At 52.1% G+C, this 25161-nt stretch overlaps 2 protein-coding genes and 1 long non-coding RNA gene across 7 annotated transcripts in view; 1 reads left to right on the forward strand and 2 right to left on the reverse strand.

The window, feature by feature from the left end:
- Nucleotides 1-10247, forward strand: part of DAAM2 (dishevelled associated activator of morphogenesis 2) — a 100813-nt gene extending 90566 nt beyond the window's left edge. Inside the window, exons 18-25 of one of the 2 annotated variants that reach the window (XM_069488224.1) lie at nt 1050-1156; nt 1302-1390; nt 5219-5387; nt 5578-5685; nt 6644-6704; nt 7843-7974; nt 9114-9284; nt 9509-10247. In XM_069488224.1, coding sequence (XP_069344325.1) covers nt 1050-1156; nt 1302-1390; nt 5219-5387; nt 5578-5685; nt 6644-6704; nt 7843-7974; nt 9114-9284; nt 9509-9733 — 1062 coding nt within the window. In that variant the 3' untranslated portion in view covers nt 9734-10247. The remainder of the gene's footprint in view (nt 1-1049; nt 1157-1301; nt 1391-5218; nt 5388-5577; nt 5686-6643; nt 6705-7842; nt 7975-9113; nt 9285-9508) is intronic. The other variant, XM_069488225.1, reaches the window with a different exon arrangement.
- LOC138395416 (uncharacterized) lies at nt 1014-5769 on the reverse strand. Its single transcript, XR_011235542.1, has 3 exons — nt 5600-5769; nt 1291-1431; nt 1014-1088 (listed from the first exon to the last, which is right to left on the reverse strand). It is a non-coding gene; the product is annotated as an uncharacterized lncRNA (long non-coding RNA).
- A 2864-nt stretch (nt 10248-13111) lies between the features above and the next one.
- MOCS1 (molybdenum cofactor synthesis 1) overlaps nt 13112-25161 on the reverse strand; it is a 29540-nt gene continuing 17490 nt past the window's right edge. For 2 of the 4 annotated variants that reach the window (XM_069488949.1, XM_069488952.1), the window contains exons 4-11: nt 21631-21795; nt 21036-21097; nt 20605-20716; nt 20161-20273; nt 19583-19693; nt 17214-17334; nt 16642-16689; nt 13112-14681 (exon numbers count right to left, since the gene is read on the reverse strand). In XM_069488949.1, the coding sequence (XP_069345050.1) occupies nt 13921-14681; nt 16642-16689; nt 17214-17334; nt 19583-19693; nt 20161-20273; nt 20605-20716; nt 21036-21097; nt 21631-21795 (1493 nt within the window). In that variant the 3' untranslated portion in view covers nt 13112-13920. Of the gene's footprint in view, nt 14682-16626; nt 16690-17213; nt 17335-19582; nt 19694-20160; nt 20274-20604; nt 20717-21035; nt 21098-21630; nt 21796-25161 lie in introns of all 4 variants that reach the window. The other 2 variants (XM_069488953.1, XM_069488950.1) reach the window with 2 other exon arrangements.

Consider the following 25161-nt stretch of genomic DNA (forward strand, 5'->3'; position numbering starts at 1 on the left):
AAGGAAGTGAATAAATAGACTGGTATAGTCACACAGTAGAATGCTACTCAGCAATGAATAAACAAACTACTAATATGCACAACGTGGGCGAACCTTAGAGAGTATGTTGCATGAAAGAAGCCAGACACAAGAGAGCATGACGCATGGGTTCAAGAGTAGGCAAAGCTAATCTAAGGTCATCGAATCCAGTTGAGAGCCTGTATTCAGTGGAGCAGCTTATTGAGGTGATGCAAGATAACTTTCTGCGGGGATGAAGATGTTCTGTATCTTAATCTGATGGTGGTTCAGTGGATGGAGAGTTTTGACAAAACTCATTGAACTGCACATTTAAAATAGGTGAATTTTATTTTATATAAATTCTACCTCAGTAAAGTTGGTTTTAAGAGGAAAGAAAACATTGATCTACACAGTTAAGAATAGTGTACTTTACTGTATGAAAGTTATATCTCAATTTTAACACATTCACTGCCACACTAGAAAAATGTTTTTCCACTGGGGCCATGGTGTTTTATTACAAAAATAGAATAAAAACTTTGAAAACAAAATGATCCTTTCCAATTTAATGACAAATTTATTATTTTTTATTGCTTCCTGTGCATGAGTTATATGCAGTTAAATTGTCGATATTAATTGGAACAATAAAAACATCAATAAGATTTTCACGAACCAACTGCAGGGTTTTGCCCAGGGCCCACCCGTCACGTAACACGTACACTACAGCATGGCAGCGTGAGTGGCTGGCCAACTGCGCGGCTCCCAAGGGGAAGAGACATGTGAGTTACATAGGCTTCATGAGGCCCCAGGCTCAAAACTACCATGAGTTAAATACAACTCACATGGCAGTTAGTGTGTTAGAAGTTGAAAAAAAAAGAAAAAAGTTTCGAGTAGGGTGCTGTCTTCAGGCAGATGAAACATAAATGGTCCACAGCAGGGCTCCTCTGGATCAGGGCACAATCCCATCTTGAGCAGAGTCAACGTGCAGCTTCTCAAACCCCACACTGTGTCTGCTGCTCACCAGTGCTTGTGTGACTTGCGCCTGCTCTTTGCAGCTCCTCAAGTTCATCCCTGAGAAGAGTGACATTGACCTCCTGGAGGAGCACAAGCATGAGATCGAGCGGATGGCCCGTGCTGACCGCTTCCTCTATGAAATGAGCAGGTTGGGGCCGCGGGCGTGGCAGCGGGGGTTGGGGTTGTGGCGGAGGGGGGTTCTGCCGAGGGGCAGGGGAGGGAGGCAGGCGGGCTCAAGAGGAGGCTGGGGTGCGCGTGGGGGTACCTCGTGACGTAGCTGGCCCTGTGTACAGGATCGACCACTACCAGCAGCGACTACAGGCCCTCTTCTTCAAGAAGAAGTTCCAGGAGCGGCTGGCTGAGGCCAAGCCCAAGGTGGAAGGTAGGGCTGAGGGCTCCGGGAGGCCTACCGTGGGGAGGCATCTGGGAAAGGCAGGGTGGTGGGAGCCAGTGCACAGGGCCGGAGGAAACACCTTCGTTATTTTCAACCCAAAAGGAAAACCAAAGTCAAAGACAAAATTTAAACAGTGATTATTGTAAAGATATGCACATGTGCCAACCGTGAGACGTGTTTCCTATGACTCAGCATTTGAACTGTCCCAGGTGGGGCATCTGTTGACATCTGCCCCAGATGGGACAGAGATGTTGAGAAGACGATGATAATCGCACCTGGAGCGGTACCTGGCACGAGTCAAGCTCCTCAATCTTTACCTTACTTGAGAGGTGCTAAATTCATAGATGACCTCTGGGCATATTATTTTAAGTGTGAGCCATTCAGAAAGTAGGAAAGTGCCCAAGGTGATCCCTGGAGGCATCAGATTTTCTGAGTCGGGGAACCCCTCCACCACAGGCCATTTACAGACAAGAAATTTGTAATTCGATGAGAACCATGTGCCGAGCACTGGGTGAAGCAAGTTACATAGGTGGTCTTTGGTCTTTACGATCCCATGGGTGGATGCTCTTACTGACCTCTGGTTCTCTCTTCCGTGTTAGTTGCCCGAGGCCATGTTACTGGTGGATGGTGGAGTCAGGATAGGAATGTAGATGCTGTTCTGCAGAACCAATCCCTTCCCTCTAATCCTCCTGTACTGCCCAGCGGGCATCTCCCTGGGGCTGCCTGCAGGGATGGCAGGGGAAGGAGGAGCATGGAGCTTGGGAGAGAGGCAGGAGGTCAGGAGGTCAGGATGGTGGGAGGACGTGTGCACTCAGGAGGGGACTAGCAGGAGAGGCTGTGAGGCTTATTTGTGGTAAGGATAGGATCTGCAGAGCATAAGACAGCCTGTGTCCAGGATGCTGAGGGTGCCAGCCTTGGGGCAGAACAGAGCATGGGCCCCCCCTGCTGGACACCAGGGCAGTCAGCACTCCCTGAGATGCCCGGTCCAGAGAGTGGCCCTTCGTGGAATCCAGTGAGCTCCTTGGGGAGGATCCTGGGTGTAGGCCGGAGCACGTAGAGCGAAAGGCAGACATTTTCTGTAATCAGACCCTGTTCCCCCTCAGGCCATAGAAGGGCACGCACAGCCAGGAACCTCTAGGTGGTGATCATAGATAATCGGTCTGAAGGAGAAGGAAAGATATCAGTAGTGACTACCTCTCCAAGGTCTGGCGGTATCTCCTGCCCTGGTGCTGGCTGAACCCTTATCTTCATCATGACTGTTGCATCTGCTGCAGACAGCCTTTGGAGCATGCAGCACAAATAAGGGGTCCAGCCCAAGACTTGTATTTTCAACTGTTTGTGTCTTGGGTCAGAGGAGCAATGTGAGCAATTGCCCTTTGGAGCTTTGGAACCACAGTGGCTCAGCCACTGGAAAGATTTAATCTCAGACAGCTTCCTGTTCCCAGGAGTCCACTCCTAAGCTCTCCCTAAGAATTAATCAGTGGACGCTCAGGAAAGAGTCTCCCTGGACATCAAGCTAAGCAGAGTGAGACGTGTTTGGGATAGCAAAACCTGCTGGTGAAAGTTGCTCTTCTATAGCTCTGCTCCATCATATCGCTCCGCTATACAGTGGCTGCTGTCCTTGAATGGTCCACAGGTCTCTTCCTTCCCAGAGCTAGGTAGGGAGGAGGTGCCTGAAGTTGCATATTGCAGAATCATATCAGAGTGGGAGTGGAGACCAGAGGAGTATGCAGAGTTGTAATTCCTATTCTTCCTCCCAGTTCTCCTAGAAAGTATTCCTGGGAGAGCTAAGATTTCACCTATCCAAGCTGGGTGATGACCTATTGACACCTGCCCTCCCATCCCCCAGCAGGGGCTCCAGGTCAATTTACCCAAAGCCAATTCACCGAATTTGATGGATTTACCAATTCTTCCATAAATATATTCATGATCTTATTCTTCTTGAACATATTCTTCTTATGAATATATTTATTGCTGAATATACCAAATTTACCGATTCTTATTATGAATACATTCACTGAATATAGTCAAGATGAATATGGTTGCAAATATAATATTCTTATGAATATATTCATGAATATAATATTCTTATGAATATATCTAAAGTGTCAGGGTTGCATATGGGACTTTTCCCATTTACACTGATTTCCTTTGAACTCTTGTCATTTTCTGTTTTGCCAACATTTTAGCATTTTTAGGATGTTTCCTTTGCAGATTTTTCAAACAGCGTATCAACCTTAGAAAAACTATCCTAACTGATATAAATTGCCAGAAACTTTTCCAAGTAGTTTTTTTTAATAACCTTTTTATTGAAATATAACATGCATGTAGAAAAGTACACAAATCATAAGATTCCTATGAGATGAATCATTATGGAGCAATCCACCTGTGTAGTCAACACCCAGGTCAAGAAATGGAATGTTCCCAGCACCCCAGCGCCTTCTCCATGCCCCCCTACCTTTACTCCCTCCCTTCTTGCTAAAGGTAGCAACTATCTTGCCTTCTAGATTAGTTTCATCTGCTTTGAACTTTATATAAGTGGAATAAGTACGAGTCATTTCATGCTGACTTCTTTAGCTCAACAGTATGGTTGTGAGTTATCCTGGGTGTTACATGTAGTGGTGGGATCTTCATTTTCAGTGCTGCATTTTATTCCATGTTCTGACTATACCACAGTTTACCCATTCGATTTGTCATTTCTTAAAAACTAGAAACCACCAAAATATCCCTCAAAAGTAATGCTGCTTTTAGATCAGAGAGTATGCACACATTCAACTTAGAAGCTACTGACAAACCTTACTTAGCAGTCGTTTTTACAGCTTCTTTTTCACAATTACTTATTTTTAACTGCTTTGGAAGTTTTCTGTAAGCTTTTAGTCAAGGGGTTTTCATTTTATCTTCAAAGCAGCATCCTAAGGAATGTTGAGATTGTCATAAGCCAAAGGTCACAGGATAACCTGGTCTTCTTACCACCACACTCAGTATTCGGAAAGCATATTCCACCACTAGTAGCCAAAATCTCAGTGCAGGAGTTGTATCTTGATTCTGCAGCTCCACCGTAAATACGTACCAGGTGAGGAAGGGCCACCGCACACTCATTAGAATGAAATACTGAAGTTTTGGTTACTGTTGGCTTAGTTTGTATTACTAGCAAATATTAACATATCATTTAAGGCATCGGGGGAGAATGGTTAAAATGCCTTAAGGTTGTAATAATCTTAACAAGGACGTTCGACAGGATGTCAGGTAACTTATTTCATCAAATCTAAGATACCATCAACTGTAAAACTCAGCATTATTTTATGGAACAAAAATAATATGGGAATATTATAATTGATGACGTGTTAATTGCTGGATTTTTTTTCTTTCCAAAAAAAAATCAATAAAAATACCGCATTTCAAAATAGGCAGAAGAAATCCCATATATGTAAAATGCTGAGATTAAAATTTTTAAGTGCTCCTTTAGAGAAGTAAAAGTGTTATTAATATATTCCTGTGTATATTTGTAGAAAGACTATATTAATAATCTTTAAATATATGCAAGAATAGACCTTCTTAAACACATTCTCAGGAGGAGTCGGTACCTTGTGGGAATGGGTTACCAGGTGAATCGTCTGCTTCCCCTGGAGGTGGCTGGATGTGGGATGTAAGTAGGTCCCTCTGCTGAGGAGCAGGGATAGTCTCGGCCACCCTGAGAGTTGAAGACTCTTGACAGCCCCTTCCCTGAACTTTGTGGTGGCATCTTCCCGGGATGCAGGGGTAGGCGCTGCCCTGGCCTAGTCTGTGCAGGGCTCTGACAGGTCGCCCCTCCCCCAGCCATCCTGCTGGCCTCCCGGGAGCTGATCCGCAGCAAACGTCTAAAGCAGATGCTAGAGGTCGTCCTAGCCATCGGCAACTTCATGAACAAAGGGCAGCGTGGGGGCGCCTACGGGTTCCGGGTGGCCAGCCTCAACAAGATCGCCGACACCAAGTCCAGCATTGACAGGTAGGGGCCTCCCTGCTTCCTTAGCTTCCTCTCTCCCTGCCCTGTCCTCTCCCCTCCTCCGTCTTATCCTCCCTCTCTTCCCATCCCAAGACCCATTGTCTCTTTCCCTTAACATCTCTCCCTAATTTCCCTCTGCCACTCATTGCCAATGTCCTCTGTCCCTAACCCCTGACTGCACTTTCATCCGCAGAAACATCTCTCTGCTCCATTACCTGATCATGATCCTGGAGAAGCATTTCCCTGACATCCTGAACATGCCTTCGGAGCTGCAGCATCTTCCAGAAGCTGCCAAAGTCAAGTGAGGGGTCCCTCCAAGACTTCCTTCTCCTGTGATCACCTGCACTCTTGTCTGACTTTCCTCCTCCGGGGCCTACTCTGGGCTCAGTAGGAGTGGGCAGTGTCTAGGGTCTGCTTCTGGGAGAACCAAACAAAGACAATTTGCCCTTAAATCCTTATTTCAGAGATGCTTCCAGAAAACACCAGTAGAGGAGTGGGGAAGTGAGCCAGAGAGAGAAAGAATGCCAGTAGCGGGAATGTTATTAAGCCAATTACCACCGTGGGCAATTGGAACTTAACCCCACTAAGGAACACTAGGAGACAGTGAAGAAAACTCGCTTCAGTTATCACACCCACAGGGCAAGGTTGCTGGGGCAATCACAGCATCTCCTGTCAGTCTTGGCTGGGGAGCTCTGGGGGGAGCGTAACTCTCTGGCCATGGGTATAGGCAGATGGCGCTGGGCCTCGGAAAAAGTGCTCACACAGTTGGAGGAGTCAGGGCCATGCTCTGCAAAGGATGGTCGAAGAAAATATGGCCAGGGGCACCAACAGCATCTGCTACAGATGAGAAATCAGACCCAAATATATAGGCTGAGAGAAGCCACCTCCAGGAGAATGAGAAATGCAGTGGCAATTGGCTGACAGGTACTGAATGCTGAGCATGCAAGAGCTTATAAGCATTCCCTGGTGGGAATAAAAATAAATAAGTGTAAGTCAGAGGCCATGTCTTGGAAACCTTCTGATACGCAGGATGGCATTTCTGATCTGGAGAGAGCTGTAGAATGCAAGCTTCGCCACTGTAATTTCACAGACGCACAGACAGAATCATGGAGGGGAGGTGATTTGCCAGGGCCACATGTCAGTGGCTCGGGTCCACTGACTCCCAGGCCATTGTGCTTTGCACTGCCCTCTCCCTGAACCAGCCTCAGCTCCCCAAGTCTAGAGCTGATGACCCCTCTTCTCCCTGTGTTTCCTCACAGCCTGGCAGAGCTGGAGAAGGAGGTGGGCAACCTCAGAAAGGGCCTGAGAGCAGTGGAGGTGGTGAGTACAGTACCTGTGCCTGCCTGGGTTGAGGGGCACTGCTAGGAAAAGCTGCCCATGCTGCCTGTCACTCCTCGATGGGTTGATAGAACACCTGGCACAGTGGGCACAGCCTCCAGCACAGGTCAGCCCCAGAAAAGGGTGATTGGGTTATGTGGGGCTTAAATTTAAACCCCTAAAGAAAGAACATCTGAGACTATGCATGTCACTGTCCACCATGGTGTCTGTTTGGCAGTGAAATGGAATGAACCATGAATCTGCTGCATGCTTCAGTAGGGGTCAGCAGGATGGGAAGAGAATCCTCAGCCCTTGAAAGCTGCCCCAGTGTCGCAGTGGGACTGATGTCCCTAGAAGGTTCTTCTCTATGTCTCTTTGCCTCTTCCCTGGGCCAGTGGAGGGCCCAGGTGCTGACTCACTGCTGGAGTGACTGGTGGTCTCCACCACTCCTGTTCTGATGGCTTCTCAGCTGATACTATCTCTGGCCCCAGCAGAGGAGTGGGGAAGTGAGCCCCACCAGGCCAGTATAGGGATGTCCCCAAGTCTTTGTACCCCACACCTAGGAACTAGAGACCCTGCCCATCTCACCGTGGAGGGAAAGGGTAGGTAAGGGGAGAATGGACTTGGAGATTGAGGTTAGGTTAAGTACGAGAAAGAACTTTTTGTTGCCACTATGGGGTGGGTGGGGTAGAATATTTCCAAATTTCTAACTTTATAGTCCTGTAAAGTGTGGTCCGTCATGGCAGCTGGGGGCTTTAGATATATGTCTCTTTAATCACACATGAATCACCTGGGAGTCTTGTTAAAATGCAGCTTCTGGTCCAGTGGGTCTGGAGGGGGGCCGAGACTGTATTTCTCACCAATTCCCAGCGGGGGTTCCTGGCCCTAGACCCCTAGGCCACACTTTGGGTCGCAAGGCTCTAGAGAAAGATGGCAGGGGTGGGCGAGGGAAGGGTAGTGGCAGGGTGGGCTGGCTGCTAACCCTCATAGTCTCTGCCACCCTTAGAATTGTGAGACTCGGGGTGTTCCTTCTTCCAACGGGCTCAGTGTTCTGAGTGACAAGGGTGGCAGATGTGGTGACCCTGCATCCCTGACACTTATCCTGGCCCTCATCTAAGCAGTATGTCACTCTCCTCCTCAGGAGCTGGAATATCAGAGGCGCCAGGTGCGGGAGCCCAATGACAAGTTTGTCCCAATCATGAGCGATTTCATCACGGTGTCCAGCTTCAGCTTCTCAGAGCTGGAGGACCAGCTAAATGAGGCCAGGGACAAGGTAAGGGCACCCCAAGCTCCCATTCTGACCCCAGCCTAACCCTGACCCCACTGCTTTCCAGCTCGGCCTTATCTGAACACATCTCCTTCACCCATTCCTACCACAGATGGCCCAGAAGGGACAAACCCAGAGTCACAGAGCTTAGAGAAAAAAGTTTCCTCACTCCTACAAGACAAACAATGATAACTGCAGACTGCAAAGATCCCTGCCCATTTATGGGGTGTCAGGCACCATGTTAAGTGTTTTAATGACTTGTCTCACCACCTACCTTATGGGTTTGTTGAAAGGTTATTATCCAATTGGACAAATGCAAACCTGAGAATCGGTGAGGTTAAGTAACCTGCCCAAGATTGCCCAGCTGTAAATGCTAGAACTGTGTTACAGCCTGACACTGCAGCTCAGCCTTGGGCTTAGTTGCTTCTCACACTAACGTGCACATGGACCCTAAGTATGGGGGTCTTAATTAAAACGTGGATTCTCATTCAGGGGGCCTGCGTGGGGCTTGCGATTCAGCATTTCCCCCAAGAGGTGCACCTGGTGCTGTCCACAAAGCACACTTGAGTGGCGAGGTCTTTCTTAGAGGATATTGAGTGGTTTGAATGAGAGGTAGTAGCTCTCAATAAAAGTCAGAACAGTGCCTGGCACATATAACTAGTCCTTCGCATCTATTAACTAATTTAACCCCACAACATCACAATGAAGTAGATTCTATTATCCCCATTTTACAGATGAGCCAGCTGAGGCACAGAGGGGTTTAATCATTATCCGGTTAACTAGACGATCTCTAAAGTCCTCCTGAGCTCTTTCCAGGCTGCTCCTGACCGTAGGAAGGGCTTCCTGAGGTCTATACCTCCAGAGCCCAACTTGCCCCTTAACAGGCAGAGAGGTGGCTCCAAGTGAGACTGTCAACCGGCCCAATGCCCCACCTCCCCAGGGCGTCAGCTGCAGTCTTTCCCTGGCCTTGTCCCTAGCCCTGGTGATAATGGGGGAGTCTCCCCGGCCCCTCCAGCCCTGCCCACCACGCCGACAGTCCCCAGCCTCGGACTGGGCTCTGCTCTGACCGGAACCCAGCTACCCTCAGGGGCTGAGCCCACCATGCTCAGGGTGACTCTCCACCTCCCCATTCCCTCCCTTGACAGTTCGCCAAGGCTCTGGTGCACTTCGGGGAGCAGGAGAGCAAGATGCAGCCGGACGAATTCTTTGGTATCTTCGACACCTTCCTGCAGGCCTTCTCGGAGGCGCGGCAGGATCTGGAGGCCATGAGGCGCAGGAAGGAGGAGGAGGAGCGGCGGGCGCGCATGGAGGCCATGGTGAGGGGCTGGGCCGGGGACCACCGCGGGCCACCGGGGAGGGAATGGTTGGGATGCGCGAGGGGGGCCCTGGAGGGGGAGGGCAGGCTGGGCGTCTGGGAACAGGAAAGTGGGGCGACGGATACAGCGGGCACCACGGCCGCCCCCGAGGAGTGGCCCCGGGGCTGGAGGGCGCTGGCGTGGGCCTCGGCCGGCTCCCTGAGGGGCTCCCCGTCTCCCCGCAGCTGAAGGAGCAGAGGGAGCGCGAGCGGTGGCAGCGGCAGCGGAAGGTCCGGGCGGGCAGCGCGCTGGACGAGGGGGGCGGCGAGTTCGACGACCTGGTGTCGGCCCTGCGCTCCGGGGAGGTTTTCGACAAGGACTTATGCAAGCTCAAGCGCAGCCGCAAGCGGTCGGGGAGCCAGGCCCTGGAGGTCACCAGGGAGCGCGCAATAAACAGGCTAAATTATTGACCTGGGACTGGCCGCGCGGGAGGCTGGGAGACAGGGACAGCCGAGAGGGGGCCGAGTGGAGGCGCTGATACAGGATTTGGTGCTCGGGCTGAGCCCTGGGCTGGGCCCTGGGTGGGGAGTGGTGTGTGGCTGGACCAGGTGTCCCCCCACACTCACCTAGGGGCTCCTCTCTTCTCCCCTTCACACGATTCCTTCTGCATCAGTCCCCAGGGGTCGTCTCCGAGGCTGGCTTGGACACCCCTGGCAGGCCCCGGGCCTGTAGCCAGGCAAGCCCAGGCTGAGGGCCTTGCTCCTCACCCCCACCGTGGGCACCCACACGTTGGCACAGAACTGTTCCAGATCTAGACCAGAGCGGTCCATGACATTGTCCAGATTTCATGTACAGGGTGGGTAACGGGGCCCTGAGAGCAAGGGGGAGCGAGTCCAGGCCCCCGCCCTCCAGGCTTAGCGAACACTGATGGGGGCACTCTTTCCCTTTGGATGGAAACGGGAAAGGCATTATGTTTTCTAGCTAGATCAGAAAAACAACAAACATTGGGAGGATGATGCAGCAACCAAAGCCACCAGAACAGAGTAGCAGTGCCTGTTTCCTATGTCACAAACCCTTTGGCCTCTCTCTGCCATGTCTGAAGTCTTTCTCCCTACACCCCCCTGCCCACCTCCCTCTCATCTACTAATCCACAACCGGGGAGACTCCGCTTTGGGTTCCAAGACTATGGCTCACTACCAGGTACTTGAATCTGGTAGGGGAGGGGGCTCAAGTAGGACCTCATTCACACCACACCTGATGCCTCGGGCATATCCCTAGAGGTATAACCCAAGTCCCCCCACCTCCCCATGCAACCTGGACCTGGTTAGGAAGTGACTTCACCTGTTGCCTAGGAGTTCCCTGTGGCCCCGCGCTAGAGGGCAGCACTTGAACACCAGCTCCACCAGCAGCTCCCTGGTCTACCACGTCACATAAATCACTCACCCCCCTTTCTCTAACACCTGCCTCAGGGCAGAAGCCACAGTGAGCCACAGAAGAGCTTCCTGCTCCGCCCAGCCTGCAGGAGGGCACTTGGAACCAGTGTCCTGGCTGGTGGGGGAGACGAGGGGGTCCCCGGGGCCAGAGCTGCCCTCCACATTTACACCTCTAAGGGTGGCCCCTCCTCTGTGGCATTCAGATGGGGGCTAAGAGGAGAGAAGGGAAGGCGAGGGAAGCTGGGGATGGGGGAGTGCACTGCCTGAGGGCCCTCCCCCATCTCTGGAACCCAATTGGGTTCTTCAGCCTGACTTGCCAGGGACCCATTCTGGTGCTCCCGTCCACTCCCACCTTCCATTTTGTCCATCTTGAGCTGTCCTTGGCGGATGGGACAGCTGGCTCTAGACAAAATCTCTTCTAGGAGGGGCCTGAGGTCAATTCCAAGGCTTTTATGTTCCATAACGTCTCACTGTCTGTGCCACCAGCCCTGCTTCAACCCATCCACCAGCTCCCAGCCCTTCCGCCCCCTGCCCTGCCTTTGTGTTCCCGACCTCGCCCCTGGCTCAGGGTTATTGCCAGTGCACACACTGGTGGGCTGGTCCGCTCGCAGCTGCCTATCTTCTGCCTTTTTCTTATATCAGATTCCTGGGGGTGGGACCATAGTAGCTGCGGGGGGCAGAAACACAGGGTTGGTGAGCCCAGCATGTGTGTAGGTTCGAGGGGGCAGGTGGCACGTGTTTTCTGGTGGGAGGGATCTGAGCAGTGCAAGCCTGGCCAGCACAGGTATGAAGAGGCCATCCTGGAACCCAGGTGAGGGTGAGATGAAGGTTTCCAGGAAGAGCAGCTGCAGAGAGCTTTGCTATACCCATCTGCACCCCTGAGATCCCCCCTGCAAGATGCAGGTGTTGGGATGATGGGGAGGTTGTAAGTGAGGCCTCTCAAGATCCTCTCCCAAACCGGCCAGGCTGAGGTCAATCTAGCCCCCAAGGGGAGCGCTCCAGTCTGACAAGCACCTCCAAATCCTGGCACTCCCACCCACCAAGGAAGACCGGATATGCACCAGGAAAGACAAGGAATGTGGAAGCTGTTCAAGACACATTCAATCCTCAGAAAAGCAGAGTTTGGTTTAACTGTTTACAGAGGACACATACATCGGTCCAGAGCCCAGCCTTCTCACCCCCAAAGATTTTTCTTCTCTATTTATTATTTCCCAGATCTGGCCAGTGGCTTTGGTACCAGATGCCATTGCAGCCAGATCTCCAACAGTGCCTTGGACCACGGACCGTCGCAGTCAACTCACAAGGGGCTGGTGCCCAGTGGGGTGGCTGCACTGGTCCTTGATATGTTACATGTTTCAGTCTATTAATGTGTTCCTTGGTCTTGCTTCCCTATGCCTTTCCCACCCTTCCTGCCACCTTTGGGAAAATTTTTCCAGCTAATTTTGTGTCCGATGTAAAATTCATTGTCAACCTAATGCAACCTGTTCCCTTCTCAGCAGCAGCACTTACTCCCCCTCCCCTGTGATAGAAATAAAGTGTTTAGGGGCAGTGGGAGGAGAACGTTCTCCAGGTGGATGGGAAGGGTCTGGTGCAGGCTCTCCCCACCCCCGTCCCATTGCCACCAACCGGGGAGTTGTGACCATCTCCCCTGACCTCTGCCAGGGATGCCTTCATGCCAAGGCTGCTCTCACCAGCTGCCTCACATGACAAATGAGGCTAATGGACAAAATCTGCAGTGTCCTTTTCACCTGCACCTTTTTTATAAGAATATATTGTAATACTAAAAACTATTAAATCCATACCATCCCTACCCCGCCTGCCTTGAAACGTGTGTCTTCTTCCCATGTGGGCTGGGGAGCTGGCACAGCCAGTGGTGTCCTGGAGCTCCAGGAGAACTAATTGTTTACAGTTTCAGGAGATTTGAAAGCCATTTAAAATAATGTTGGTAGCTTGAAGTTGGTCAACACGGGAGTATTTGTCTGTTTTCCAGAGAGCTGGTTGTTAAAAACTTTTGCACAGGGCAGAGGGAAGGCAGGCAGGGGACACCACTGAGGACAGACCCAAAGGTGCCAATCCACATTAGAGGACCCAGGAGGCCACACCAGCGTTTGGGGATGTGAGAACCAGGAGCCTGTAACTGCGCTCCTTTGGGCTCTGATAGCTGGTGGTGCAAGCAGGGAGCTTGAATGCTGCTTCCCCCCCTAAACGTTTCCCTTAGTGCATTTCTGTGCCTCCTACTTCACTGTACCTTCTCCCGCAGGGGGATATTCAGAGAATGTGCCCCTTGTATGGCTTTCCAGGGTTCCCCTTTTCTTCTCCTCCCCAGGAGAGTGGGTTTGGGGACAGGCTTGAGGGATGGGTGTGAAATTGTAACAGCTTGGTGCCATCCACAGACACAGTCCTCATTCTTGCATCTGCAAGTTTGGCATCGTGACTTTATTTGTGCGCTGTGAGGGCGAAGGCGATCTTCACCTCTCTTCTTTCCCTGACATGTTCCAGAATAAGGAGGGGTTGGGGAATGTCCTGGAGCAGGGCCAGGTGTGGGCTGTGTGGTCGGTCAGGAGCCCTTGGGGTCGTGGCCCACGTGTGTGCATCCTGCTTACGAGGCGCGGGCTGAGGAAGGCGCTGGCAGGATGGGGCAGCTGCTAAGCTGAAAGCCTGCAAGTCCGGTGGGACACAGGCTCGGGCAGAAGGCGAGATGGGGCAGAAGCTGGGACCAGGCAGGGTTGTGGCCTCGCACACTTGGGAATCAGAGCTGCTGGGGAGAAGCTGGGATACATTCTCTATGCAAGCGTGTGCTTTTCCCTCCTCAAAGTGGGCTCCTCTGCTTAATAAGCCCTTATTCTTTCCCCAGGAAAGCAGAAGAGAAAAACCCACAATGAGAAGTTATGGGCTGGATTGTCTGAAACTGGTGGTCTGAAGTAGTCCACAAATAACAGGACGTGATTTTTCAGTTATCTAGCTTTGCTCGCTGCAACCCCCTCCCATGACCTTAGTGTCCTGGAAGGCTTAGGGGCCTGCCGGTGTCCCCTCTGTACACAGGAAGCCCCACAGGTCATCAGAGACCGTCCGGCAGCAGACCTAGTAGCAAAGCGGGATGAGCTCGGGTTCCTACTGGTGAAGGTGAACAGTGATTGGGGTTAAAGGAACGTGATGTCTTCCCCTCAGCCCAGACTGCACCCCATCTGTAGACCTGGCTGGCCGGGGGTGAGGGGGCAGGAGCTCTAAGCCCGATGGAAGTCCCCCCGCTGGCCCCCAGTCTTGCTGATGAGTTTGATCTCGCCCAGCACGATGTCCCTGCTGACAGCCTTGCACATGTCGTACAGGGTAAGTGCGGCCACAGCAGCAGAGGTCAGGGCCTCCATCTCCACGCCGGTGGGGCCCCGAGCTCGGCAAGACGCCTGGATCACCACGGCATGGCGCGTGCTGTCCAGCTCCAGCCGCACCTGGACGTGGCTCAGGGCCACATGGTGGCACAGAGGAATCAGCTGGCTGGTCAGCTTGGCCGCCTGGACTCCGGCCAGCTGGGCCACCACCAAGGCATCTCCCTTTTTTAGCTGGTTCTGCTGGACGAGCTTGAAGGCCACAGGCCCCAGGAGGACCACAGCTGAGGCCACAGCCACCCGCTCTGTGTCTGGCTTCCCGCCCACATCTACCATAGCTGCCCGTCCTTCCGAGTCCACGTGGCTTAGTTGTTCCGAGGTTGATGGGGGTCCTGAGGGGGTGGCAGGAGCCTGGGACCCTGGGCTAAGGCACTTTGAGTTGGCATCTGAGTCTGCGTGGGAAGTGTAGCATCTCTGAGGGGAGCCAGACCCCAGCCGCTGCTGGGCTACGGGAGGGGTCTGGGGGACCCCACGTCCTTTCCACAGAGTTGCCATCTGGCTGGAGAAGCTCACTCTGGGTCTCAGACCCTGAACATGGAAGGGGTCCCCGGAGGAAATGCTCAGATTGGCTGGTGGGGGATCTTGGAACATCAAAAATAACTCTGGAAGGCAAGAAGGAAAAAGAAAGACTAAGTCCATAAGGCAATTCTTTTCCCACTTCTACTCCCCAGCCCTCTCCCTATCCCACGCCAAGTTCTTTCTTTCACAATGGAGAAAGAGGGATGAACACAAAGCACAGACAACATAGAAGTACACGGACAGGAGGTCCCCACAAGGCAAGCTCACAGCCCTTCCCGCCAGGTGACGTGCAGGGCACCGGTGACTGCCACGCAACGCTGGGGTAGGGTTACTCCCGGCTCCCTTCCTCACGAGAGCTGTCTTGTTTCCTAGTCCTCTTAAGAAACACCTAAGGTGTGAAGGCCGAAGCCTGGATCAAATGACCTCTCATTGTCCCTTCATTTTCTTAACACTATAGCTAGGTCTCTCCCTCAATTACCAATTACGCTTATTTTCATCTTCACAGTCCCTATGAAGAGTTAATGTAGTCATTTACTTTATAGCAAGGTACTAAGGGAAATATTTAATCTACTTAAATCATGTCTTTCAAGTTCCCTCAAGCGCACGAGAAGTGCACACAGAACTGGAAGGCTGATTCCCGTGTCCCGAGGGCCTGGGGACTTCTCGGCTCTTGCTACTCAGGGGGGTCAGTCCGCGGGCCAGCGGCACCAGCACCTCTGAGAGCTCGCTAGAGATGCAGGGTCCCACCCCAGACCTGCCGCGTCAGAATCTGAAATAACAAAATCCCCCCGTGATTCTCGTGTATGTGAAGGCTGAGGGGCCCCGTCCCAGACCACTCCTGGATCTACAGAAAGCACGAGGCGAGTTACGCCACATCCCCGAGAGTAACGAAATTCTGCGGGAAGCAAATGGCCTCCCAACTTCCGGCTTCTCGTCATGCTCCGACATGTCAATGTCAGAGGTACAACCGCCCTTCTGGGGGGATGCCAACAAGGCACCCCTACTTGCCATGAGGGGCACCAGCATGGGCCAAGGGCCAAGAAGAGGACCGTGAGGCTGGAGGTGGGGGAGAAGGGGCGATGAAGTCTGCCTCCTGATGGAGCGCTGCCATCGCTTCCCAGCGGTGCCCTGCCTTTCCTTTTCGGGGTGGTCTGTGTGCAGAGGTGGTCCTTGGGCCGTCTCCAGCCCATTCTAGCCTGCTGTCCCCTGGGCCGCTGGGCTCACTCTGCTCCAAACTCTGGAGAAAAGAATCCTTTCCTCTAGTTTTCTCACTGCTTTCTTTTGTCTAATGGTACAATTCAGGGGGCCCAGAGCCGGCTGTGAGCAAGGGACAGGCCTCCCCTCTCTAATCTGGGCACTCTGCCAGAGGGGCAGCAGCAGCTGCACATACAGCTTCTGGGGACCAGCCCAGTCCCCCGGGCTAGGGCACCACATACGGCTTTTATAAAGGGTGTTTTGGTTTGAAGCATCCTATGCACATGACATATGTCCTATGTACAGATGTTCCTGAGAGTTAAGAAATTAGGAAGTTGAAATTCTGGCTGTTTCCTCCCTGAAAACGTGAGTAACATTATTTGCTTGCTGCCTTAGGCTCCGCCTGGCACAGATGCGTGGTAACTATTGGGGCTAACAGTCCAGATACACGCGCATGGATCGTTCCACACTGCCGGGGAGAAGGACATCGTCTAAACTTGTATTCAAGCTGGGAGATTCTAGAGCTGAGGAAAAGGTCTCTATTTTAACCAGGAGCTCAATTCTCAGGGAACAACTAACTTAGTGATTATGAAATCGGGGGATCCCCGCCCTGACTTCTGCCAAGACAGAGTGATCATGTCTGTGGCCGGTACAGTGACGGGAGCACGAACAGGGAAGAGAAGAAACAGTAAAGGCTTGAAGGGGTGAGAAAAGATGAAGGAGGAATAGAAACACAAGGACGAGAACATCAGGATGAAAGATGGAGCTGGAGGTTACTATGGCAGGGCCCCACCCCACGGGGTCCCCAAATGACAAGGGTGAGTGGTTACGTACTGATGGGTCACCCACCGATGAGGATCATGGGCCGGTTCTTCATCTGGGAAATATTGAACATGCCTGGGGTAAGGGAAGGATGGGGAGGGACAGGAGAGCAGGGAAGGGGAGAGAGGGCAGGGGGAGGAGACTCGCTGAAACGAACGTGCTCTGCCAGCCCCCCTGCACAGCATCAGCTGCTCGCACCCCAACAAAAGGCCCACACGGACACCACGAGATCACTCGTGGCAGAGCCCAGAACAGTCTGTGGACACCCAGGACCCTGCCCTCCCTATCAGAAGGCAACATGTGGGATGAGAGGGGAGCAATGCCACCCCTCTCCCCGTGCCCAATAATGCAGCCCATGAGAATTCCGGATCCCCTCTCCCACGCGGCCTCGGCTATGACAATTTCCCCAAAGGAGGAGAACCATCCCCGCACTCCGAGTCTGGAGGTCCGGCAGGAGTGAATGAGAGTGGGCACAACACCGAGCCCTGCCAGCTTCTTTCCAGGTGCCCCTTGGCCCTCTCACCCCTAACTCTGGACCTCCCTCCTGCAGACAATGGCCCACTTGCCGTCCAGCCTGGCCGTCCCCGCCCTGCCGTTACCTGCATGCTGCCGCTTCTTCCTGCCCACGGCCGCCCCGATGATTCTCAGCAGCTCCTGCTCAGAGGCCCCGGCCCGCAGGTGATCCCGCAGAGACACCTCGGAGTTCCCGAAGAGGCAGACCTATGTGGGGGTGAGGACAACACACCTCCCTGAGGCTTGGCCACCTGGCCTCTGGGTAGTAACACCGTCCCTTCAGCCACCCGGGCAGGGCACCAGTGCCAGGCCTCCCATGGCAGGATCATGCTCCAGGCAGGACCCCCGGCAACGAGGGACAGAGGTGCCATATGAAGGGGTCAGAGGCTAGAAGCGCAAGAAGCAAAGTCGGATTTCCCAAGGCGGGTGTCTGAGTTACAGCCATGCTTGCTTCAGTGTACTTTAAAAACTAAGTAGATGTCAACAGAGACAGCACATGAAAATCCGGCTTGTACCTTCTCCAGGGACATTTGAAGGAACGGCCCCCACTCAGTCGGGGTTACGTGCATCCTGGAAGTCCCCCCAGATGTGGCATGCACATCCCATTTCACATCAGTCTCCTCCTGGTCCCTTCACCCGTGGATATCACCTGCCTGTCCCTGAACCTGTGTGAGTCTGTGATCCCTGCTTGGTAGCTGAGCAGCTGAGGGCTGGGGGAAATGACATCTTGAGGTCACTCAGACTTCGCTCAATGCTTCCCAGCTTCCATGAGATGCTGGGTACTGGGGGGCAGTCCTAGAGATTGAGATGCCTACCATCCTTCCATAAAACCTTATAAAGCACCTACTACGTGCTAGCTCTGCACAAGGCACTGCGGCCACAGAGACAGGAGAATGTGTGAGAAGCCCTTGAGGCAGGGATCACTCGAGAAGATACGATGCCAAGGAAACCTGAGACAGACGGTTTAACGACTGCACCGTGCAGCTATTCCTCATGCCTCGCTCTCCGGCCACAGCCCACTCTCTGCCCCTGCTCTGCGACTAGGAGGCTCCCCTGTGGACTTCACCTGGTGGGCTCCCCTCCAGCTGCCCCTGCCTGGGAGGTCGAGGCTGCAAGGAAAGAAAGGTTGGGGCATTTGTCCCCTGCTTCCTCCCTGCTTTGACATCTCTGGCAGCAGCTGCTTCCCTCCACAGCTGAAATGCCAACCAGATTGCCTCTCCTCCCAGGCTGCAGCCCTCTTTGCGTCCCAGTGACCCCACTTCCTCCCATTCCCCTTCCCCACTCGGTGGGAACAGGTGTTCGCTGCTGCCTGTCCTGAGGGCCTCGATCCCTTCTCGGGGCCCTTACCCTGAGACACTGTGAACAGCCCCTCCTTACCTTCCTGCCAGAACCCACCTCCGTTTCCAGCTGGGACGCTGACCAATACAGGCACTACCTAGGCAATTCTACATCTCCAGCCCAGAAAAATCTCCCGTCTTCTCAGCAACCTGCTGGTTGTCAAACTGGATGCATCCAAACCCACCACCACCATCCCCCACGCCCCACTCCCAACCGGATCCAAGGCCTAGCAACTACTGCGACGCCTTCCTCCCCTTCCTCATGCTTCACCTAGCCGAGTCTTCCCTCCCGCCTTCACTCACTCTTACACCTGGAGCGACGCCGGCGGCCACTGAATTGGCCTTTCTATCTTCTATCCAACCTGTGCGATATTCTTCCTAAACCATGGGTGGGGTCAATCGCGTCTTCCCCGTTGGGAAACCTTGTGCACAGCCCTACTGTCAGCAGAACACATTCTGAACCAAAGGCCTCTACAACGCGGTCTCCACGTACCTGGCTTTAATCCGCTCCTGCAAGTCAGCGTGGACCCCACGTATGCACCCTCCCCTCCTCCCCTCTCCCGCCCACCTGTTCTTCAAGGCTACCCAAGGTCCATGGTGCTCTTCCTCAAGGTCCACCACCCCATCCCCCACCTGGCCAGCCATGCGTCTGACAAGGAATTATGTGGCACCACACACCACCTCTTTGTTTGGTGTCACCAGTGAGTGTGTACGGCCCTGACATCCCCACAGTGCTGACCACACAGGACGTGCTCATTAGATGTGACTAACAGGTGCCAGTTTCAGAGCGGAGCCCCGGGCTGGTGGAAGGGGCCAACCGCGGCGGGCACTGGGCGAAGTGCACAGTGATCCCTTGGTCCTCCCCTCTGGTAGCACCGCGTGCTGGAAAGGGGGTCACATCAACCCGAAGCTACTTCAGAGACCCAAAGACAGAAGGAAGGAAGGAATCAGAGTGACATTTCCACAGGGGCCACAAGTTCACCCTCATCAGCTGCTCCCACGATGCCCCCAAACCTGACACTACCACACCAACCACCCCACGTGCCCTGCCGGCCTCCTCCCCTGTCAGCCAGCACAGGTGGGAGGACACATGAGAACATGGTGGAGGGGACACTCACCTTGAGGTTCCCGTCTGCCGTGATGCGCAGCCGGTTGCAGGTCCCACAGAAGTGCTCGGACATGGACGTGATGAAGCTGATCTGGCCTTGGGAGCCAGGGATTTTAAAGGCCTGGGAGGGCGAGGCGGGCGGGAAAGGGCAGTGAGGGGACGGGAGGGGCTGCTGAGCCCAAGCTCTCCTGCCCTGACTTCGGGACCCCCACTCCCCAGCCCTCTCCCAGGGGAGCCCCTGCGAAGGTGGCACCCGAGGCCCTCAGGTGACAGAAAACTGAAAGAATGGATGGCCCGTGAGTTCTCTGCCAGAGCCTGGCTTGCCTGAGACGAAACTTGCTAAGGACACAGGGACCCACGGGCAGCATGTCCAGAGAAGGCCACATGGAAGAGTGGGACGAGCACAGCCCCCACACCCCACAGAGCGTGTCCTCTGATCAGTTAACCCCCTGCCTGCCCACCCAGTCTACTTCTCCACTGCTGAAGCAGGCAGGTGCTGTGATGGCTCTGCCATGCTTCCCACTGCCCACACCACTGCCCCTGCTCTAATCCTAGGGGGAGGCCCGCCCCACCCTCCTGCTCCCTCACCTTGGCTGTGCTGGATTCCTCCTCGGGCAGCTTCTCCAGCTCTGGCCACTGCTGCCGGATGGTGTCCAGCATCTCCTTGTAGCTGACCATCTTCTTGAAGTTCCACTTGTTGCCTATATTTGGGTTGGGGGGAGGTGGGGGAGCTGTTAAATCACAGAGTTGAAGGGGCCCTGGGGCCTTCAAGTCCATCCCCGCCCCCAGCACAAAAATCAGTTGCCCAGCCTCTTGGGTGGGAGGACAGGGGGCCCTGCCTAAAATGGGTGGATCAAACCACACCCACACTGGACTCTTGAGAGGCCACCAATGCCCCAACATAGCCGCAGAGCCAGCGCCTGCCTAGGCTCCCCCCGCCCCCCGATTCCTGGGGTCAACAGTACCCACAGGGCGAGCCACCCCCTCGCCCCAGGCCCAGCCCCCTCCTCCCTCCCGCCCCGTGTCACTGACCATCAAAGGGCATGTACTCTATGAAGCGCACATCCAGGGGCAGTCCCTTGGTTAAGATGACAAAGTCCAGGAGCTCGTCCTCATTTAGGCCTCGCATCACCACACAGTTAACCTGGCCAAGGGACAATGGACTGTGAGGCCTGTCCCCCCCATATTCTCTTGTGGCATGACCTTTAGGGGTCTAGCACCACTGGGGCCTTCCACTGGGGGGCTGTTCCCTGCCTCTCCCCACTCAGTTCTTAAGTTGAGGGATTCCAGGGGGTCACTGGTTTTCTCCCTTCTCTCTTGGGGGCAGGCAGGGCTGGATGCGGCTGGGAGGAAGTGGGTGGGGCTGGCTGGCCAGGTGTGGGCTGCCAGGTGGGCCAGGGAGCTGCAGGGAAGGCCAAGTCAGCAGGGAGGAAGTCGGAGTCAGTGGCAGAGCACGTCCTCACCTTCACCGGGCTGTAGCCCAGCTCGATGGCCTTGTGGATGCCCTCCATGACCTTGTAGAAGCCTGTGGGCAGGGAGAGAGAAACACGGGTCCAGGAACTTTCTCCCTCTCCCCTGCCCCAAACACCCTCAGGGAAGCCAGAACTATAAGGAGCCTCAGAGACCACCTAGTCTGGAGGTCGGCAAACGTTTTCTGTAGCAGCCAGAGAGTAAATATTTTAGGCTTTGTAAGTCAAGAGGCAAAATTGAGGATCCTATATAAATATATGTCATAAAGTTGTTATTGATTAAAATCAAAATATGGTAATTGAGTAGAGATTTTATAATACAGGTCTACAAATGGGATGGAAGAATGGAATTCTTTTTTCAGAGATGATATTTTGTTTAATTGGGGTCTACAGTTAATGTTCCCCATTATTAACTGATTTCAAATGTTATATGCAAAATCCATTCTTGACTCAACTCATACAAAAACAGGCAGGGGGCTGGCCTTGGCCCAGACACCAAGAGGAAGGGGCCAGGCCCCTGGCCTAGCAATGGCCACACCTTCCCCAGCCACAACGGCCCTGGGAGGGACACTGTGCCACATGGGATCACCTTTCCTGCGGACGATGAACTCAAACTTGGCTGGCACCAGGGTGTCCAGGCTGATGTTGATGGCACTGAGACCAGCTTTCTGAAGCTGAGGCAGCAGCCGGGCGAGGTTGATGCCGTTGGTGGTGACGCCAATGGTTCTCAGCCCTTCCAGCCGCCGGAGCTGGGCTGCAGAGACAACGGGACAGGGCGTCAGACAGCTTGTTCTTGGTGAGGCCGGGAGAGGTCTGGAAGGCAAAGCTTTGTCCAAACAAGATGGATGGAAAAGAGGATTTGTGAGGACCTCTATTAACCAAGCCTTAGCTTAATGAGAAATGTAAAAATAAAAACAACGACCAAAACAACGAAAAACTGAAGCACTGAGTGCTCATGCTGTGCTAGGTGCTGTGCTGAGGGCTCTGCACACAGGAGCTCACCGAAGCCTCCCAACAAGGAGTACCCCCATTTAGTAGACGAGGAGAAAGAGAGGCTCAGAGAGATTAAGAACATTGCTTAAAGTCACACAGTTAGTAAGAACAGCTGGGATTCAATTTCACATGTACTTGACTCAGGACTCTGCTCTTCACAGCCATCTACACAGGTCCTGATACTCTGTATAACAGAAGCAAGTAGGAGTTGGAATTGTGTGCTATTTGACAGCTCCATTCCACTAAAAATCTCTAGAAATAACAGAAGGATTTTTTTAAAAATCTGTAACAGCATTGGAAGGTAATGAAGAATGCCATTGATGGCCAAGCAAGGCACAGAAGTACTGAAAGAGAGAAAGCAGATGGGATCAGATGGACAGAGAACACTACCCAAAGCGAACCCAGGAGAAGGTTCTGTAAAAACAAGGCAGGTGACTAGTGTGCACCAAGCTTAGCAGCTGTGGGTACAGGGAGCAGAGGGGTCCCAAGGCATGTCAAGGACATCCCCTGGTAGGGAAACTGCATTTGGAGGAGCTGGGCAAATTGGCCTGTTTTTCCCTGTCAGCACGAGGAATGCAACAGAAGCATTTGCCCCAAGGCTAGAGCACCAGTGTAGACACTAAAGCCAGCCATGGGGGCAGGTGAGTCTCTCTAGACACTCAGGAGACATGGAGTCCCAGTCCCATGCCCCTTCTCCACCTCCTCAGGGCAACCAGCAGAAACAGAAACAGCATTGCCAGGCAGGCCAATGAGACCACAGGCACTAAGATGAGTACACAGCCAAGAATCGCCAGACATTTGAGGAGGAGGTTAGGAGAGAAAGATAACCAATTCCCCAGACAGAAGAATGAAAGAAGAAAAAGAAGCAACAAGCAAACAGAAGACAATTCTTTAAAAAACAGAGGGAATATCCTCATTGGGATAAATATGGCATCCCTGAAAACACGAAAACGAACTGATTAGGACTCTTGGAAATGAAAAAAAATATAGTTACAGAAAGAAAAAACTGAATGGAAATGCAGAATGGACACATATGAAGAACAAATGGGAGAGCTGGGAAATGAGCAAAGGAATTCCTGAAGAACTGCACACATAGGAACAAAGAATGAAAAGAATGAGCCTGAAAAACCCACCTGCTCACATTCAAATGCAATAACATCTAGAGAAAAGATACACTGTGTCCAAATGCTCACAGTAGTTATCTCTGATCAATAGGATTATAGTTGATGTTTACATTTATTTATAGCTAAAATTTATTTCTATAATGAAAAGGTTTCTTTTATAATGTAGGGAAACACATATACCCCTTGGTTTTTAGTCTAGCTTGTGCTACATGGACAGTGCCATTGACTAGACCCTTCCAGCCACCAGACTGGGTGCTTGTAAGAAACTACATGAACACGTCTCTTTGTGAAAAATCAGCTCGATGCTGCATGAGAGCAGAAACCAGGAGAAAAGTGCTCAGATGAAGCTGAATTGAGAAAAAGGCAGCAGGAGATTACAAGATTAATCATCAGCTTAGGCAGGGCTGCATTGAAATGTATACACCCATGGTGAAAGAATAAAATTATATAACCTTTCCAGAGAGGGGTTATGTATGGAACTTTATAAAGCCTTTGACCGGGAATTTCACTTCTAAGACTCAACCTAAGGAAATAATCACGGATGTGAACAATATTTACCTACAAGGATATTTGTTACAGAGCAATACATAATACAGGGAAGTGGGAAATAATCCAGATAGCCAACAATAGAAAACTGCTTACATTATGTTTTCTCTGGATGATAGAACATTATGCAACCAAAAATGAGGGTAAAATCCTATGTTAGGGTGCAGGGAAATGTACATGTTTTATTAGGTAGAAAGAGCAGGTTAAAACAGTGAGCACCAGATGCAGAGAAAAAAGGCAGGCAGGTCACCAAACCAAGATACCAAGAGAGGAGTAGTGACATTCTTTTGCTTATCTGAAATAAACACGTATTACTTCTGTTAAAAAACAAACAAACAAACAAAAACCCCAATAGTTTAAAAATGAAAGTTGTTTGAAAAAGAAAGAAAAGTGCTTCACCCCAGCTCCCAGCTCCACCAACAAGGTAAAAATCAGCAGTGGTTGTTTGCTCCCTCTGCCAAATCAACCCCGAAGAAAAACAGAGAATCTAAGAACTTGAAACAAGAGTCTTGAGAAACTCAGGAAGACAGACAGCTGTTCTGAACTGGCATGGGGTGCAGGCGGTAGCCTGGGGTTGAAGGCAGAGAATGTGAGCAGATACAGGAAAGCAGGGCAGGTTAAGCTTTATTCTTGCCCTTGACCACTGACACGTTGGCACAATCATTGCTTATCCCCTTACTGATGAAATCGGTGGCAATCGCCCAGAGAACTAGTTTCAGAACCTACTGGAGGTAAACTCAGGGAGGCTGCCAAGTCATGCTGGAAGAGGAGTTGAAGACAAGAGGTGTGGACTGGCCACACTCAAGCGTTCACTGCTCCATTTTCCCCACGCCCAAGCCCCAGGAATGGTGGATTAAAATCAAGGGTGATTGCCTCCTTCCAATTCTGCTTCTCCCTGAAGGATTCAAGGCAAAGACCTACCGGATGGGCACTTACCACAACCATAGAGGGTGTCATTCTCATCATAATCTAAGTGAATAATATCACCTGGAGTTGTGCAGTGGACAACTCATGCAGTCTTGATGGCAAGGCTGGTTGTCTGGTGCGGAGATAACAAACTAAAGTGAATAACTGTGTCATTCTGGGACCTGAGACACTCCCCCTCACTTCCTTGAGCTTTCTCCACCTATCAAAGACTAAGATCTTGCCTTAAACATTTTCACATTAAGCAACGCCATGCAGAATAGCCAAAACCCTCAGGGCAACCTAAATTCAGGTCTAAACTAAAGAGACCCTTGAGCTTCCTCTCCCAAACCCCTTCCCAAAAGAAATCCTTTAAAATATACTGATAAAAGAAAAAACATTAAAATGGTCAGACCAAGAACATAAGATAAGCATGATAAATATAGTAAAAGAAATAAAAAAATTAGGAAAAAATAACTATATGAAATAAAATTCTAAAATTGTACCAAGAAAAGGGTAAAAACAATTGTGAAATAAAGAACATAAGATATAAG

The sequence above is a fragment of the Eulemur rufifrons genome, chromosome 15 (genome assembly GCF_041146395.1).
Source record: "Eulemur rufifrons isolate Redbay chromosome 15, OSU_ERuf_1, whole genome shotgun sequence".
In the NCBI taxonomy this organism is placed as follows: Eukaryota; Metazoa; Chordata; class Mammalia; order Primates; family Lemuridae; genus Eulemur; species Eulemur rufifrons.